Below are 15,551 nucleotides of genomic sequence, written 5' to 3'. Positions count from 1 at the left end.
AGCGGTGGCAGGCCTTGGCGTTTCCCGGGAACTTGCAGGGCGGGCTACGGGGGAATGCTGTAGGGGCGCGTATTCACAGTCCCGTCCCGCGCGCGGGCTTTTCCCCTTGCTGGTGAAGCAGACTTGGCGCCCTTTTTGGGACTGGCCTCAATGCCGGTGCGCGCCGATTGGTGAGCTGGTTCGAGTGCACTGGGAAGTGGGTCACCACAGTATGATATATCATATTATATGATATACATGTACAATGTCTGAAATACATCTTATGGAAATGTTTGTTTGATGATGAACTGCAATAAAAAAATTACAAAAAAGAAATGTGATCTAAGTAACTTTTACTGTGGATTGATTGTTGGTGCCAGATGGGGTGGTTTGAGTATCTCAGGAACTGCTGATTTCCTGGGACTTTCAGCACAACAGTCTCTAGAGTTTACAGAGAATGGCGTGAAAAAGAAAAAAAACACCCAGTGAGGGCAGTTCCATAGGCAATAACGTCTTGTTAATTGAGAGAGGTCGGAAGAAAATGGCCAGACTCGTTTAAGCTGACAGGGAGGTTACAGTAACTCAAATAACCACACGTTACAACAGTGGTGTGCAGAAGAGTGTCTCTGAATGCACAACACATTGAACCTTGAATGAGCCGCAACTGCAGTAGATCACAAACATACCCTCAGTGGCCATTTTATATGTTCATTTGCTATGTGCTGTGACATGTGATGTGGGCAATCATGGTCCTTAGCAAATTTCTCTACAGAAGTAGATTTCCGTTGCCGCCTTCTTTTTTACTATACGCCGGCCATTATCAATATTCTTTGGTGATTGTCTGCCTGACATCAGAGGTCACATAACCAGGACTTGTGATCTGCACTGGCTGTTCATACGACAGCCACCACCTGCTCCCATGACTTCACATTACCCTGATCAGGGGGCTAAGCAGGTGCTACACCTTGCACAAGGGTGACCTGCAGGCTAGCGGAGGGAAGGAGTGCTTTACACCTCTTTTGGTAGAGATGTATCTCCACCCTGCCACCCTTGGTTTCAAACAGATGGTGGCATCCATTAGTCTCGTGAGACCATGGATACCTAATAGATAGATAGATAGATATTTTATTCATCCCCAAGGGGAAATTCAACATTTTTCCAGTGTCCCATACACTTATTGTAGCAAAACTAATTACATACAGTCTTTAAAATATGATCTGCATCTAAAATCACCCTCCCAAAAAGCATTAATAAATAGCTTTTAAAAAGTTCTTAAATAGTTTACTAAAGTGCATTGAGTGGTAACTTAAGCTCAGTCCTAACCCCGGCACTTTAACATGTCTTGCCCCTGGTGGTTGAATTGTAGAGCCGAAAGGCGTTGGGGAGTAATGATCTCTTCATCCTGTCTGAGGAGCATTGCATTGACAGCAACCTGCCGCTGAAGCTGCTTCTCTGTCTCTGGATGGTGCTGTGCAGAGGATGTTCAGGGTTTTCCATGATTGACCATAGCCTACTCAGCGCCCTCTGCTCTGCCACCGATGTCATACTCTCCAGTTCTGTGCCCACAACAGAGCCCGCCTTCCTTACCAGCTTATTAAGACGTGAGGCGTCCCTCTTCTTAATGCTGCTTCCCCAGCGCGCCACCACAACGAAGAGGGCGCTCTCCACAACTGACCGATAGAACATCTTCAGCATCTCACTACAAACATTGAATGACACCAGCCTTCTGAGGAAGTACAGTCGACTCTGTGCTTTCCTGCACAGGGCATCTGTGTTGGCAGTCCAGTCTAGCTTCTCGTCTAACTGCACTCCCAGATACTTGTAGGTCTTAACCTGCTCCACACATTCCCCATTAATGATCACTGGCTCCATAATAAAATGGCCACTCAGTGTCTATCACATTCAGAGACAAAAGCCAATAGAATAAGTGATCTAAATGTTAACAAGAGAATTTAAACATGGTATTCAATGATCAAAATGCTTATAATGTTGCCAAAGAGAACAGTAAGTGTGAGGACAGGGAAGATTTCAAAAGACAGTGAAAAAAGAGCAGGTCATATATTACAGTAATTGAAAACAGAAGACAGGAATGAACTGATGAGAGTGATAAAGACTGACTGTTAAAGCTTTCTTTTATATCAATAGAAAAGACTGGCAGATTTAGGTGACTCCTTATGGATCCAGACCGGAAGCAATAGAGATACGAAATTGTCATTTTGTGTGTTCACCTTCAAAAGAAAGACGTGAAAAAGTGACTTCCAGGAATACCTGAACAGGAAAATCAGGACTGACATGCAGAGGGCTGTTTCAAGAGCAAAGAATCAATTCCAAGCAAGGTCAGATGCACAAAAACTCTGGAAGGGCTTGAAGGACATTACTTCCTATGAAGTGAAACCCATCACCATGAATGGCAGCGATGCTTCACTCTCAGAAGGTCTCAACACTTTTTCTGCTCACTTTGAAAGGGAGAATAAACCACAGCTGTGAGGATCCCTGCAGCACCCAGCATTCCTGTGATTCCTGTCTTGGAGGCCAACATCAGGTTAACTATCAAGAGGGAGAACTCTCGCAAGTCTGTAGGCCCTACTGGAGTACCTGGTAAGGCTCTGAAAACTTGTGCCAACCAATTGGCATATGTATTCAAAAACATTTTCAACCTCTCACTACTATGGCTGGAAGTTCCCACCTGGTTCAAAAGGGCAACAATTATACCAGTGCCCAAGAAGAGCTGTGTGAGCTGCCTTAATGACTATCACCCGGTAGCACTCACATCTACAGTGATGAATGCTTTGAGAGGTTGGTCATGACTAGAATCAACTGCTGCCTCAAAAAGGACCTGGACCCACCACAATTTGCCTAGTGCCACAATAGATCTATGGCAGACACAATGTCATTGGCTCTTCACATGGCCTTAGACCACCTGGACAATACCAATACCTATGTCAGGATGATGTTCATTGACTATAGCTCAGCATTTAACACCATCATTCCTACAGTTCTGATCGAAAAGCTACAGAACCTGAGACTCTGTACCTCACTCTGCAATTGGATCCTCAGCTTCCTAACCGGTAGACCACAATCTGGGCGGATTGGTGTTAACATATCCTCCTCGCAGTCAATCAACACTGGCGTACTTCAGGGGAGTGTGCTTAGCCTACTGCTCTACTCTGTCTCTATACATGTGACTGTGTGGCTAGGCATAGCTCAAATACCAGCTATAAATTTGCTGATGATACAACTATTGTTGGTAAATTCTCAGGTGGAGACGTGAGGGTGTACCGAGATATACCGGCTAGTTGAATGGTGTTGCAGCAACAACCTGGCACTCAATGTCGGTAAGACCAAAGAGCTGATTGTGGACTTCGGGAAGGGTAAAACCAAATTGGTAAGGCCAAATTTGGAATATTATGTGCAGTTCTGGTCACCGAATTATAGGAAAGATATCAATAAATTAGAGAGAGTGCAGAGATGATTTACTAGGATGTTACCTGGGTTTCAGCAATTAAGTTATAGAGAAAGGTTGAACAAGTTAGGTCTCTATTCATTGGAGCATAGAAGGTTGAGGGGGGATTTGATCGAGGTATTTAAAATTTTGAGAGGGATAGATAGAGTTGACGTGAACAGGCTGTTTCCATTGAGAGTAGGGGAGATTCAAACTAGAGGACATGATTTGAGAGTTAGGGGGCAGAAGTTTAAGGGAAACACGAAGGGGTATTTCTTTACTCAAAGAGTGAAGGCTGTGTGGAATGAGCTTCCTGTAGAAGTAGTAGAGGCCAGTTCAGTTGTGTCATTTAAGGTAAAATTGGATAGGTATATGGACAGGAAAGGAGTGGAGGGTTATGGGCTGAGTGCGGGTAGGTGGGACTAGGTGAGATTAAGGGTTCGGCACGGACTAGGAGGGCCAAGATGGCCTGTTTCCGTGCTGTGATTGTTATATGGTTATATATGGTTAAGACAAGGGATCACAAACCAATCCTCATAGAGGGATCAGAAGTGAAGAGAGTGAGCAATTTCAAATGCCTGTGTGTCAATATCTCTGAGGACCTAATCTGGACCCAATATATCGATGCAGCAATAAAGAAGGCAAGACAGCAGCTATATTTCATTAGGAGATTGAGGAGATTTGGTGTCAGATTGCATTCTGACAGGCCACGTCAGGTTTGGGAGTGCAGTGGGTTCACTGTACAGGATCATAAGAACCTACAGAAAATTGTAAAATTACTCAGCTGCATCAAGGGTACTAGCCTCTGTAGTATTCAAGATATCTTCAAGGAGCGGTGCCTTAGAAAGGACCATCGTTATTAAGGACCTCCATCACTCAGGACATGCCCTCTTCTCACTGTTACCATCAAGAAGGAGGTACAGAAGCCCAAAGGCACACACTCGGCGATTCAGGAACAACTTCTTCCCCTCTGCCATCCAGTTTCTAAAAGTGGACATTGAAACCTCACTTTTTTCTGTTTTTGCACTAATTTTAATTTAACAATTTAATATACTTACTGTACTTGATTTATTTTTCTCTATATTTATCGCATGCACTGCATTGTACAGCTGCTGCTGAGTTAACAAATTTCACGACATGCTGGTGATATTAAAACCTAATTATGATTCTGAAATAATGAAGAAAAGTTCTAAAGATGAAGAGAATGAAAAATTAGCATCAAAATAAAGAGAAAGTTCTGGAGAAATTAATGGAATGAAAATTCAATAAATCCCCAGGACTTGGTGGCTTTGAAGATACCAAATGTATTGATTTTTTTAATCTTCCAAAGTTTCATAGATTATAAAATACTTCCAAGAATGGAAGGAACAGTTGCACTATTGAAGGAAGTGCAGAAAGCAAAAACTAGGAACTACAGATCAGTCCGTCTGGAATCAATATTAGAATATATTAATAAGGAGTGTTAACAAGCCACGTAGCAACTAACTGGACGGTGAGATAAAGTCAACATGAATATACGAAACAGAACATGTTTGATAAGTGTTAGACCTTTTTGAGTTATAACTAACAAAATTCAAAGTTCAAGATTTATAATTTCTCTCAACCCCATCTCCTGCCTTCTCCCCGTAACCTTTGACTCCTTTACCAATCAATAAATGTGGAAATACACCATGTACATTTTGATGCCCTAATAAATCAAGAACTTATCAACCTCTGCTTTAAATATACCCAATGACTTGGCAAAGGATTCCACAGATTCCCTCTGGCTAAAGAAGTTTCTCCTGTTCTAAAGGGATGTCCTTCTATTCTGAGGCTGTGCCCTCTGGTCCTAGACTCACTCACTATAGGAAACATACTCTGCATGTCCCCTCTATCTAGGCTATTTAAATATTCAAGACGTCTCAATGAGATTTTCATCATTCTTCTAAACTCCAGTCAGCACAGGCCCAGAGCCAACAAATGCTCTTCATATGATGTAATGCAATCCCGGAATCATTTTTATGAGCCTCCTTTGAACCCCCTCCAGTTTCAGCACATCCTTTCTAAGGGGCCCAAACCTGCTCACAATACTCCTAGTGAGGCCTCATCTGTGCTTTATAAAGTCTCAACATTACATCCTTGCTTTTATATTCTAGACCTCTTGAAATAAATGCTAACATTGTATTTTCCTTCCTCACCACAGACTCAACCTGCAAATTAACTTTAAAGGAATCCTGCTCAAGGACTCCCAAGTCCCTTTTCACTTCAGTTTTTTTTTGTATTTTCTCTCCATTTAGAAGATAGTCAACCCTTTCATTTCTTCTACCAAAGTGCTTGACCTTACACTTCCCAACACTGTATTCCATCTGCCATTTATTTGCCCGTTCTCCTAATCTGTCTCAGTCCTTCTGCAGCCTCTCTACTTCCTCAGTGACCTGCCCCTCCACCTACCTTCATATCATCCGCAAAATTTGCAAACAAAGCCATCAATTCCATCATCCAAATCATTAACGCATAACATAAAGGTCCTGTGGTAAAGATGATCTGTTATTTGCATTTGATTTCCAAGATGCAACACTTTACACTTGTCTGGATGAAACTCGATCTGCCATTTCTCCACCCTAACTCCCAACTGATCTACATCCTTCTCACAATCTGCAACTCCAAAGATTTTTGTGTTGTTTGCAAACTTACTAATCAGACCACCAAATAAAGAGGATTACAGGGAAGAGCAGTTGCTTGTCTGTAAGTGGTCAACAAATGAACAGGGTGACTCAGAAGAGGAAATACTGCAATAAATATCAACAATCTCAAGTCCTGAAACTAATTGTGCTTTCAAACTGCAACTTTCTGAACTAAAAGCTACCAAAGGTCAGTGCAAGCTTGTTTGACTGGTCACCGTGCTAATTCTCTAAATAAATAAGCTACGTCAGGTTGATCTCACCTGTTAAGAAGTTATAAAAGAATCTGAATGCCAACTTTTGCCAAGTTCATTATGATGGAGCCTGGTAGCAATGGTGAAGATGGTGGATGAGTAAATGGACATAACTAGAGTCGAGCAAGAGGCAAAATTAATTTGCTGAGAGTTTTATTGCTAATAAAAATCTATTGGATATTCTTCCTAATAATGCCACCACATTATGAATATGCTAGTTTAAATGGGCAGGACTTGTTAAAACTTTAATGCTTGTATCAGCTGATTTCCATTTCAGAAATGTACAGGTTGCCTTTCCAAAAGGAGAACAGTTTTATCGAAGTTAGACAACTGGATGTTCAACACGAAAAGTGCAGGATGAACCCAGTGGGCCAGGCAGCATCTATGGAGGGAAATGGAACAGTTGAGGCCTTTTGTCCAGACTGCAGATCATCTTCGGAGTCAAAATCTGAACCAAAATCCGGTTTAATATCACCGGCATGTCATAAAATTTATTGTCTTTGCAGCAGCAGTACAATGCAACGCATACTAATAGTGAGAGTGATGCAAATTACAGTATGTGTGTATATATTAAATAGTTAATTCAGTAAGTAGTGCAAAAAGTAAAAATAGCAAGATAGTGTTCATGGGTTCAATGTCCATGCAGAAACTGGGTGGCAGAGGGGAAGAAGCCGTTCTTGAATCTTTGAGTGTGTGCCTTCAGGATCCTGTACCTCATTCCTGAAGGTAATAATGAGAAGAAGGCATGTCCTGGGTGATGGGGGCCCTGGATGATGGGGGTCATACATGATGGATACTGCATTTTTGAGGCACGCCTTTTGAAGAGGCTAATGCCCATGATGAAGCTGAGGGCGGATCTTGGTCTTTTCCCTCCACAGGAATTGTTTGGCCCCGTGAGTCTCGCATCTTGGTGCGTTGATGCAGACTCCAGCAGCTGATGCCTCTTGTATCTCCAATGGACTGCATATTCACTCTTTATTAACAGTAATTGTAGGAAAATCAGTGGAGGAATTATATTGATAATGCTGGTGGGCGGTTATATAAAATATCCTTATGAGAGCACCATGTAATGTCTGGATAAACTAAACGAAAACTATTTAAATTTCCGATAATTCTGCAAACACTGGAAGAAATGGTTAAAAAAATCTACCTTCGTGTCAGAGACTCCTCGCCACGTGGACCAAAACTCTGCCGTCACGTGGTCACGTCAATCAGAAGGCTCGCCGCTGATTGGCTTGACTGCAGCGGAAGGCGGGGTTTGGATAACTTCCTGTTGGCGGGGTTTGCGAGGGTGTGGTTCAGGTGAGTTTGTAAACTTCGTTTGAAGCGGGCGTCGATTATAAAACAAAGTACGCAGTATTTATTCTGGTGTGTTCGGTTTCAAAGTACACGAATGGAAAAATAGTGAATGTCAGGACAACGAGGGTGCGTTTTGCTTACAGACAACCCAGTGCCGTCCCTTTGCCAATTCATATTTAACTCGGATGTGAACAGGATTGTGAAAGTCATTTGCAAAGTACTTTATTAAAACCATTTAGCGTCAAAAAGTACATTGTGTGTGTGTGTAAGGGACGTTTAACTGTGTGTTTCCCTTAAACATTAATAATCATCCTCAGTTGCATTTTGAAATTGCACAGAAGTTCAGTTAATACTGTTGATGTAGCAACTCCCAAAATGAACTTGTTTTCTGATATCTATTTGGCATGTTATACTTTTGGTATATGATCCCAGCATGTTCATAAAAAAATATACCTGGAGATTTCATGCTTGCTATCTGATATAATGCTTTGATTAGTAATTTGTGTTATGTAGTGTATTAGCATTTGGATTAATTTGAAATGTAGTTCATCAAATTGCATGTAATTTAATGAACACAAAGATGCACCGGCCGAATGGTCTACTTCTGCACCTATTGTCTATTACGTGTCATTTTTTTATATAAGCCAAGCTGAGATGAGAATTTTTGAGTTATGGACTCCTGCATTATATTAAATTCAAAAGCCCCACCTGCAGTACTGTGAAAAAGTCTTGGGCACATATATACATAACTAGGTTGTTTTAAGATTTTTGCACAGTACTGTAGAGATTTACTGTACTGCTGCCACAAAAAAAATTTCATGACATATATGAGTGATGATAAAATCTGCAGATACTGTAAGTCAAAGTAATGCAGAAAATGCTGGAGGAGCCCAGCAACCCAGGCAGCATCTGTGGAAAAAGTACTGCAGGACTGGGCTCATCTTTATTTCTCCAGTCCTGCGGATGGGTCTCGTCTTGAAATGTTGACTGTACTTTTTTCGTAGATGTTGCCTTACCTGCTGAGTTCCTCCAGCATTTTGTGTGTATTCTTATGATGATGAATCTGATTCTGATATGGGTCTCTGTTGTTGACTGAGAGTGGGAAGGGGGCAGGGAGAGGGGAATTGTGGTTGGGAAAAGGGGAGGGGAGAGGGAAGCACCAGGGACATATTCTGTAATGATCAATAAATCAATTGTTTGGAATCAACTGACTTTACCTAGTGTCTCAGGGTTGGGAGTGTCTGCATCTGTATCACCCCCCCCCACGCCCCAACACACCTTCTCAGCCACCTGCCCCACACCCCTCCCGCGGAGCTTCACCCTCGCTATCCCCAACATCCTTTGTTCCTATCAGATTTACATAATGCTGTCTGCTCCATGTTGACAAATACAGTACTGTAAAAAAATCTCAGTCACCCTAGTTATAAATATGTACCTCAGACTTCTGCACAGAACTGTAAGAATATACCTTCATGCTTAGGAGCAGCAGAAGCTAATTTCCTGTTTTATGAAATTTCAGAAGCATGAGTAAATGGGAGACAAAGGAGAGAAAAAGAATTCCTCGCTTGGCTGCCTCACTTTCATGGAGTGGCCCGTGTGCCCCGTCAGTACAAGACAAGAGCTCAGTGGAAAGTCCACCAAGTGTTACTGCAAATGAAGAATCAGAGGAATCCTTCGTACAGGCTGCTTCTGGAATGGAGCTGGACTGCGATGCAACTGCTCCTGATTCATCAAATCTTCACTTGGAGAAATCGGAGAGCGAGGAACGTGTTGATGTGGACAATCCAGGTACGGTCTCTGATTAGTTTAGGTACTTGATTAGTTTATATACAGAAGCAAGCAACTCAGCCGAACATGTCTTCGCTGGTACATAGACCTTTGTCAGTTCAACAAAGTTATTGTAATGCTTTGTTAGTCAAACTCATGGGTGCAGTTTGGATCTGTTGGTAGACCGCTGTGTGAAAGGCCAGTGGCTTTAAAACTATTAGCTGTGGCAGTTCCAGGATGTCCTCCTGAACTGTCACTATATAGTTCCCTGAGATTCAATATCTTGAAGGCATTCACAGTAGTACAAAGAAATACAACAGAATCAGTGAAAGACTGCACACAGGGACTGATGAACGACCAACAAGCAAAAGAAGGCAAACTGCAAATATGAAAAAAATCTCCAATAATGTTATTAATACTGAGAACATGAGCTGGAGAGTCCTTGATTGTGAGTGAGTTCAGAGTTGAGATGAGTGAGGTTCTCCACACTGGTTCAGAAACCTGATGTGTTGAATCAGTTCAGAGTTGGGGTGAGTGAAGTTATCCACACTGGTTCAGGAGCCTGATGTGTTGAATCAGTTCAGTGTTGTTGTGAGTGAAGTTATCTACACTGGTTCAGGAGCCTGATGTGTGGAATCAGTTCAGTATTGAGGTGAGTGAAGTTATCCACACTGGTTCAGGAGCCTGATGTGTTGAATCAGTTCAGAGTTGGGGTGAGTGAAGTTCTCCACACTGGTTCAGGAACCTGATGGTTGAAGGTTAGTAACTGTTCCTGAACCTGGTGGTGTGGGACCTAAGAATCCTGTACAAACTTGGAACTAGTTTAGAAGGGGCTGACATAATTACATGTTACTCCAAGTATCTTTGATTGTTAATAATGAATCTTGGATTTTATTCTCGCCTGAAGTTCTAAAAAGATTACAAATGTACTGTGTTGCCTCTGCAATATTAAACAGCTTGTAACACTGAGAAAGGAAAGATGCAGAATGTGGCTGGTAGAAGATGGGATATTCTGAGAAAGCTGAAGAAAATGAAGAAGAAATTTTCATTCTGAGAGCAAACAAGTACTTATCCCACCTTTTTGTCTTTTTCTGATCTGGTAAATTCCTTGTCACTCTCTGGCTGGGTTGTGGCATTATTTTGAGCTATTCTGGATTATCACAGTACAAGCAGTGATTTTTCTGCATTGTTTCCTGTTTCGCTGCCCACTAACAATGGCATGGTAATTCAGTTGATCCAGTTGCTTATCTGACAGGATTAATAGCCCCAGTGCCCTTCAGAACTTTAGAAGAAATTAATAATATCACAAAGTCAAGTATGGCTGGTTTGACACTGAAAAGTCTAGTAAAGTACATTGTATTTAAAGTTGAGCTTCATGATTTTAATAATATAATTACAATAATTCTGTTTGGTTAGGTTAAAAACCTAAAAGTCTGATCACGCAGTAAGATGACAGGATTGAGGTAATCAGATCTAAACAAGTTTAAGAGTTATGTATTGTCTCTTCATTTTAGTTACTGGTACTTGTTTAATTAGTTTGTAAACATTCAGTGGTCAGCCCATTTGGTCTCCTGCTGCTGTAGCCCATCTACTTCAAGTTTTTTGTGTTATTTGAGTTACTGGCACCTTCCTGTCAGCGTGAATCAGTCTGGCCTTTTCTGACCTCTCTCTTGAAATCACTCTTCTGACCTTTCTCATTAACAAGGTGTTTATATATTTTTTATGAGGAAATTACAAGCTGGGTAGACAAGGGAGATGCAGTAGATGTGGTGTACTTGGATTTTCAGAAGGCCTTTGACATGGTGTCACACATGAGGCTGCTTAGCAAGGTAAAAGCCCATGGAATTACAGGGAAGTTACTAGCATGGGTGATCGGCAGAAAACAGAGAGTGGGAATATAGGGATCCTATTCTGGCTGGCTGTGGGTTACCAGTGGAGTTCTGTTGGTGTTGGAACCGCTGCTTTTTACGATGTATGTCAATGATTTGTACAATGGGATTAATGGATTTGTGTCTAAATTTGCTGATGATACAAAGATAGGTGGAGGAGTGGGTAGTGATGAGGAAACAGACAGTCTGCAGAGGGACTTAGATAGTTTAGGGGAATGGGCAAAGAAGTGGCAAATGAAATACAATCTTGGAAAGTGTATGGTTGTGCACTTTGGTGGAAGAAATAAACATGCAGACTATTATTTAGATGGGGAGAGAATTCAAAATGCAGAGATGCAAAGGGACTTGGGAGTCCTTGTGCAGGATACCCTAAAGGTTAGCCTCCAGGTTGAGTCGGTGGTGAAGTAGCCGAATGCAATGTTGGGGTTGACTTCTAGAGGTTTAGAATACAAGAGCAGGGATGTGATGTTGAGGCTCTATACGGCACTCGTGAGACCACACTTGGAGTACTGTGTGAAGTTTTGGGCTCCTTATTTTCAAAAGGATTTGCTGACATTGGAGAGGGTTCTTCTCAGATTCACAAGAATGATTCCAGGAATGAAAGGGTTACTGTATGAGGAACGTCTGGCAGCTCTTGGTCTGTATTCCCTGGAGTTCAGGAGAATGACGGTGGATTTCATAGAAACATTCCGAATGTTAAAAGGCTTGAACAGATTAGATATGGCAAAGTTATTTCTCATGGTAGGGGATTCTAGGATAAGAGGGCATGAATTCAGGATTTAAGGACGTCCGCTTAGAACAGAGATGTGGAGAAATTACCTTAAGAGGGTGGTAAATCTGTGGAATTTGTTGCCACGAGTGGCTGAGGAAGCCAAGACATTGAGTGTATTTAAGGCAGAGATAGATAAGTTCTTGATTAGCCAGGGCATCAAAGGGTATGGGATAAAGGCAGGGGAGTGGGGATGGCTGGAAGAGATGGATCAGCCCATGATTGAATGGTGGAGCAGACTCAATGGGCTGAATGGCCTACTTCTGCTCCTATATCTTATGAACTGGATTATTATTTTTTCTTTTTTGCACCATTCTCTGAAACCTTAGAGCACGGTTCCCAACCTATTTTATGTGATGGACCCATACCATTAAATGAGGGATCAGTGGACCCCAGATTGGGAACCTGTGCTCTAAAGACTTTTGTGTGTGAAAATCCCAAGATATCAGCAGTTTCTAAGGTACTCGAACCACCTCGTCTGGCACTAGCAATCATTCCACAGTCATTGTCACTTAGATTACATTTCTTCCCCATTCTGATCTTTGGTCTGAACAACAACTGATCCTCTGACCATGTCTGCATGCTTTTATGCATCGAGTTGCTGTCATATGATTGGCTGGTTAGATATTTGCATTAATGAGCAGGTGTACAGGTGTACCTGATAAAATGGCCACCAAGTATACACATATCACAGTCATTCACTGCAGATACCATCCCTGGATGTAAATTATGATTGTCTTTGAGATTAATTTTGTTGTCCTATAAACTTTATACTTATCTAGAAAGTTATTTATTTGCATCTGAAATATGTAATATTTTAAAAGTAGAAACTCAATAAGTACTGAAGGCAACTGCATCTACCCAAATTGCTTGTTAACTTTATAATTTTTGACCCTTCTTTGCAAGTGTCTAATGTGCACCGACCAATGCACAAAGTCCACATCGGTAGGACCAACCCAGGTAGGTCTTACACAGTGAACGGGAGGGCACTGAGGAGTGTGGTAGAACAAAGGGATCTAGGAATACAGGTCCATAATTTATTGAAAGTTGCATCACGGGTAGATAGGATCGTAAAGAAAGCTATTGGCTCAGTATCTTGAGTATTGAGTACAGAAGATGGGATGATATGTTTTTAAGTTATATAAGACATTGCTGAGGCCTAATTTGGAGTATTGTGCTCAGAGTGTAGAGGAAATTTACAAGGATGTTGCTGGGTCTGGAGGACCTGAATTATAAGGAAAGGTTGAATTGGTTAGAACTGTATTCCTTAGAACGTAGAAGATTGTGAAGAGATATGGTAGAGGTATAAAAAATTATGAAAAGTATAGATAGGGTATATGCAAGCAGTTATCTTCCACTGAGATTGGGTGGAACTACAACTAGAGGTCATGGGTTAAGTGTGAAAGTTAAAAAGTTTTAAGGGAATGTGAGGGGAAGTTTTAAGGAAACTTCAGATGTTTGTTAGATTGTGGAAAGAGCTGTCAGTACAAGTAGTGCATGCAAGCTCAATTTCAACGTTTAAGATGTTTGGATAGGTAAATGGATGATGGGGTCCTGGTGCAGGTTGTTAGGAGTGGGCAGTTTAAATCAGCAAGGACTGGATGGGCTGAAGGGCCTGTTCCTAGGCTGTACTTTTCTATGACTTCATGACTCTATGACATAACTCATTCTATCCTTAGTTTTTCTTCTGAATTTGAAATTCATAGAGTCTGTTTCCAGCTTGCCTCTGTTTTTTGACATGTGTGAAGGAGAAGGGTGGTCCCATAGCCAGAAGGGACCAAAATTGGTGTACATTGCTTAACTATTACAGAGAATAGATTACTCTTCCCACAATCTTCACAAGAGTTTCAGCTTACTTTTATGAGATTTTTTATAAAAAGTCTTTTATAAATCAAAAAAAAACTTGCTCCCTTTTTGCCGGGTCTTTTTCCTACATGTTCGTTGAATTGATTCAGATTATCATAGAACAATTAAAATGTCCAAGATCAGGGTGAAGTCTGTAACTTATTATGGCAGATTGTATCAGGTCACTCAACCCATATCTTCTTGGTTGTCTCCTTAAAAGAACTTGCATACTTAACACACTTCCAGCTGCTTTTTTAAAGTCTGCTCAGTTTTGTTTGCTGTATTTATATAAGTTGCAAATTCTGTGCTCTGTTAGTTAAGATTTTATATTCTAAATTCAAAATCTGTGTTCTAATATTGTATGACTTCAGTAGGTTCACTTCTACTTCAAGATAGTCCTCAGGGCGGGGCAATCTTTGCTGAGGTGGTTGATATGACCTCCAGCCATTTCGAGTGAGCATCCACAGCAATCAGAAACATGGGAGTCCATGAATGACCTGGCAAAATCAATCTGTACTCTTTGCCACAGTGATGACGGCTGTTGCAATGGGTGTAATGGCGCCTGTGGGGATGCATTTTGAACTTTCTGGCATCCTAATCAGCTCTTGGCCAACTTTTCAATCTATTTATTTCCTTCTCAAACGCCTTCTCATTAGCATTAAGCAGCTGTGCCAGTCTCTGGTTAGTACTGTTATTTGGGCTGCAGTTGTCTGTTGATGCCACATTGAGAGCTTTGATTGTGTGCCAGTCTAGTTGGATTTTTCTCAAACTTTCATGACCAAAAAGTGCTGGCCCTTCGCTTTTCAACACAAGACTCTATCTGTCGTATTTGGCCTCTATACATCACCTTCACTTTCAATTTGCCTTTGGAGAATACTTTATTGCCTGTGTAGGTCTTTAGCATCACTGAGGTCTTCTCCAGTGATATCTTAGAAAACAGTCTGTTGTAGTCAGCCTCTGGAATTTTAGACAAAGCTGACCCTGTATCCAGCTCCATTTTCAGTTTTACAGCAGACACATCTATTGTGATCCAGATGAGTTTGTGATCTGCTTCAGTTATACTGTGCAATTCTAGGCATGATAGCTCATCTTTGTCTGACTCCGTCACATTTGGTCACTTTATGCGCTTGCTTAGTTTTGTGTTTGAAACTTTTCACTTGGTTGTGCTTTTTGTCTGCCTTGCACAGTCTTTCTATTTGACCTTGTCTGTGACACTTTCTGCAACTTTTTCCTTAAACCAACTGTAATTTACATCATGGGAGGATTTTCCACATTAATAAAGTCTTTGGCTTTTTGCATCATTCAGGAACATTTTGTGCATTTCACAATCTGATCTCCTTTTCTGTAGTTCTGCTGCATCTTTTGCTGTAGTCTCTAATGATATTGTATTGGCCAATGCCCATTCTGAGGTCTCTTTCTGACAGTAACCTCTTATGAGTACTTTGTCTGTGCATGCCATGTGCAAACCTGTCCTTCATGCATCAGAAAATCCATCTTTAAAGTTTGCGCAGTTCAGCAATGTATTCAGAAATGCTTTTATCCCTTGACTGTTTCCTTTTGTAAAGTCTAAATTTCTCGGCTATTACTAGCAGTTTAGGGCTCAAGTGATTTTGTAAAATTGTAATGATTTCATCCAACGTCTTGCTT

At 41.3% G+C, this 15,551-nt stretch overlaps 1 protein-coding gene across 1 annotated transcript in view; it reads left to right on the top strand.

Moving 5' to 3' along the window:
• The first annotated feature begins 9,157 nt into the window (after positions 1 to 9,157).
• The window catches only part of adad2 (adenosine deaminase domain containing 2), a 100,894-nt gene continuing 94,500 nt past the window's right edge, over positions 9,158 to 15,551 (top strand). Inside the window, 1 exon segment of the mRNA XM_059951332.1 lies at positions 9,158 to 9,422. Coding sequence (XP_059807315.1) covers positions 9,158 to 9,422 — 265 coding nt within the window.

This window comes from Hypanus sabinus, chromosome 26 (assembly GCF_030144855.1).
Source record: "Hypanus sabinus isolate sHypSab1 chromosome 26, sHypSab1.hap1, whole genome shotgun sequence".
Taxonomy (NCBI): domain Eukaryota; kingdom Metazoa; phylum Chordata; class Chondrichthyes; order Myliobatiformes; family Dasyatidae; genus Hypanus; species Hypanus sabinus.
This window is presented reverse-complemented; position numbering and strand designations above follow the sequence as displayed.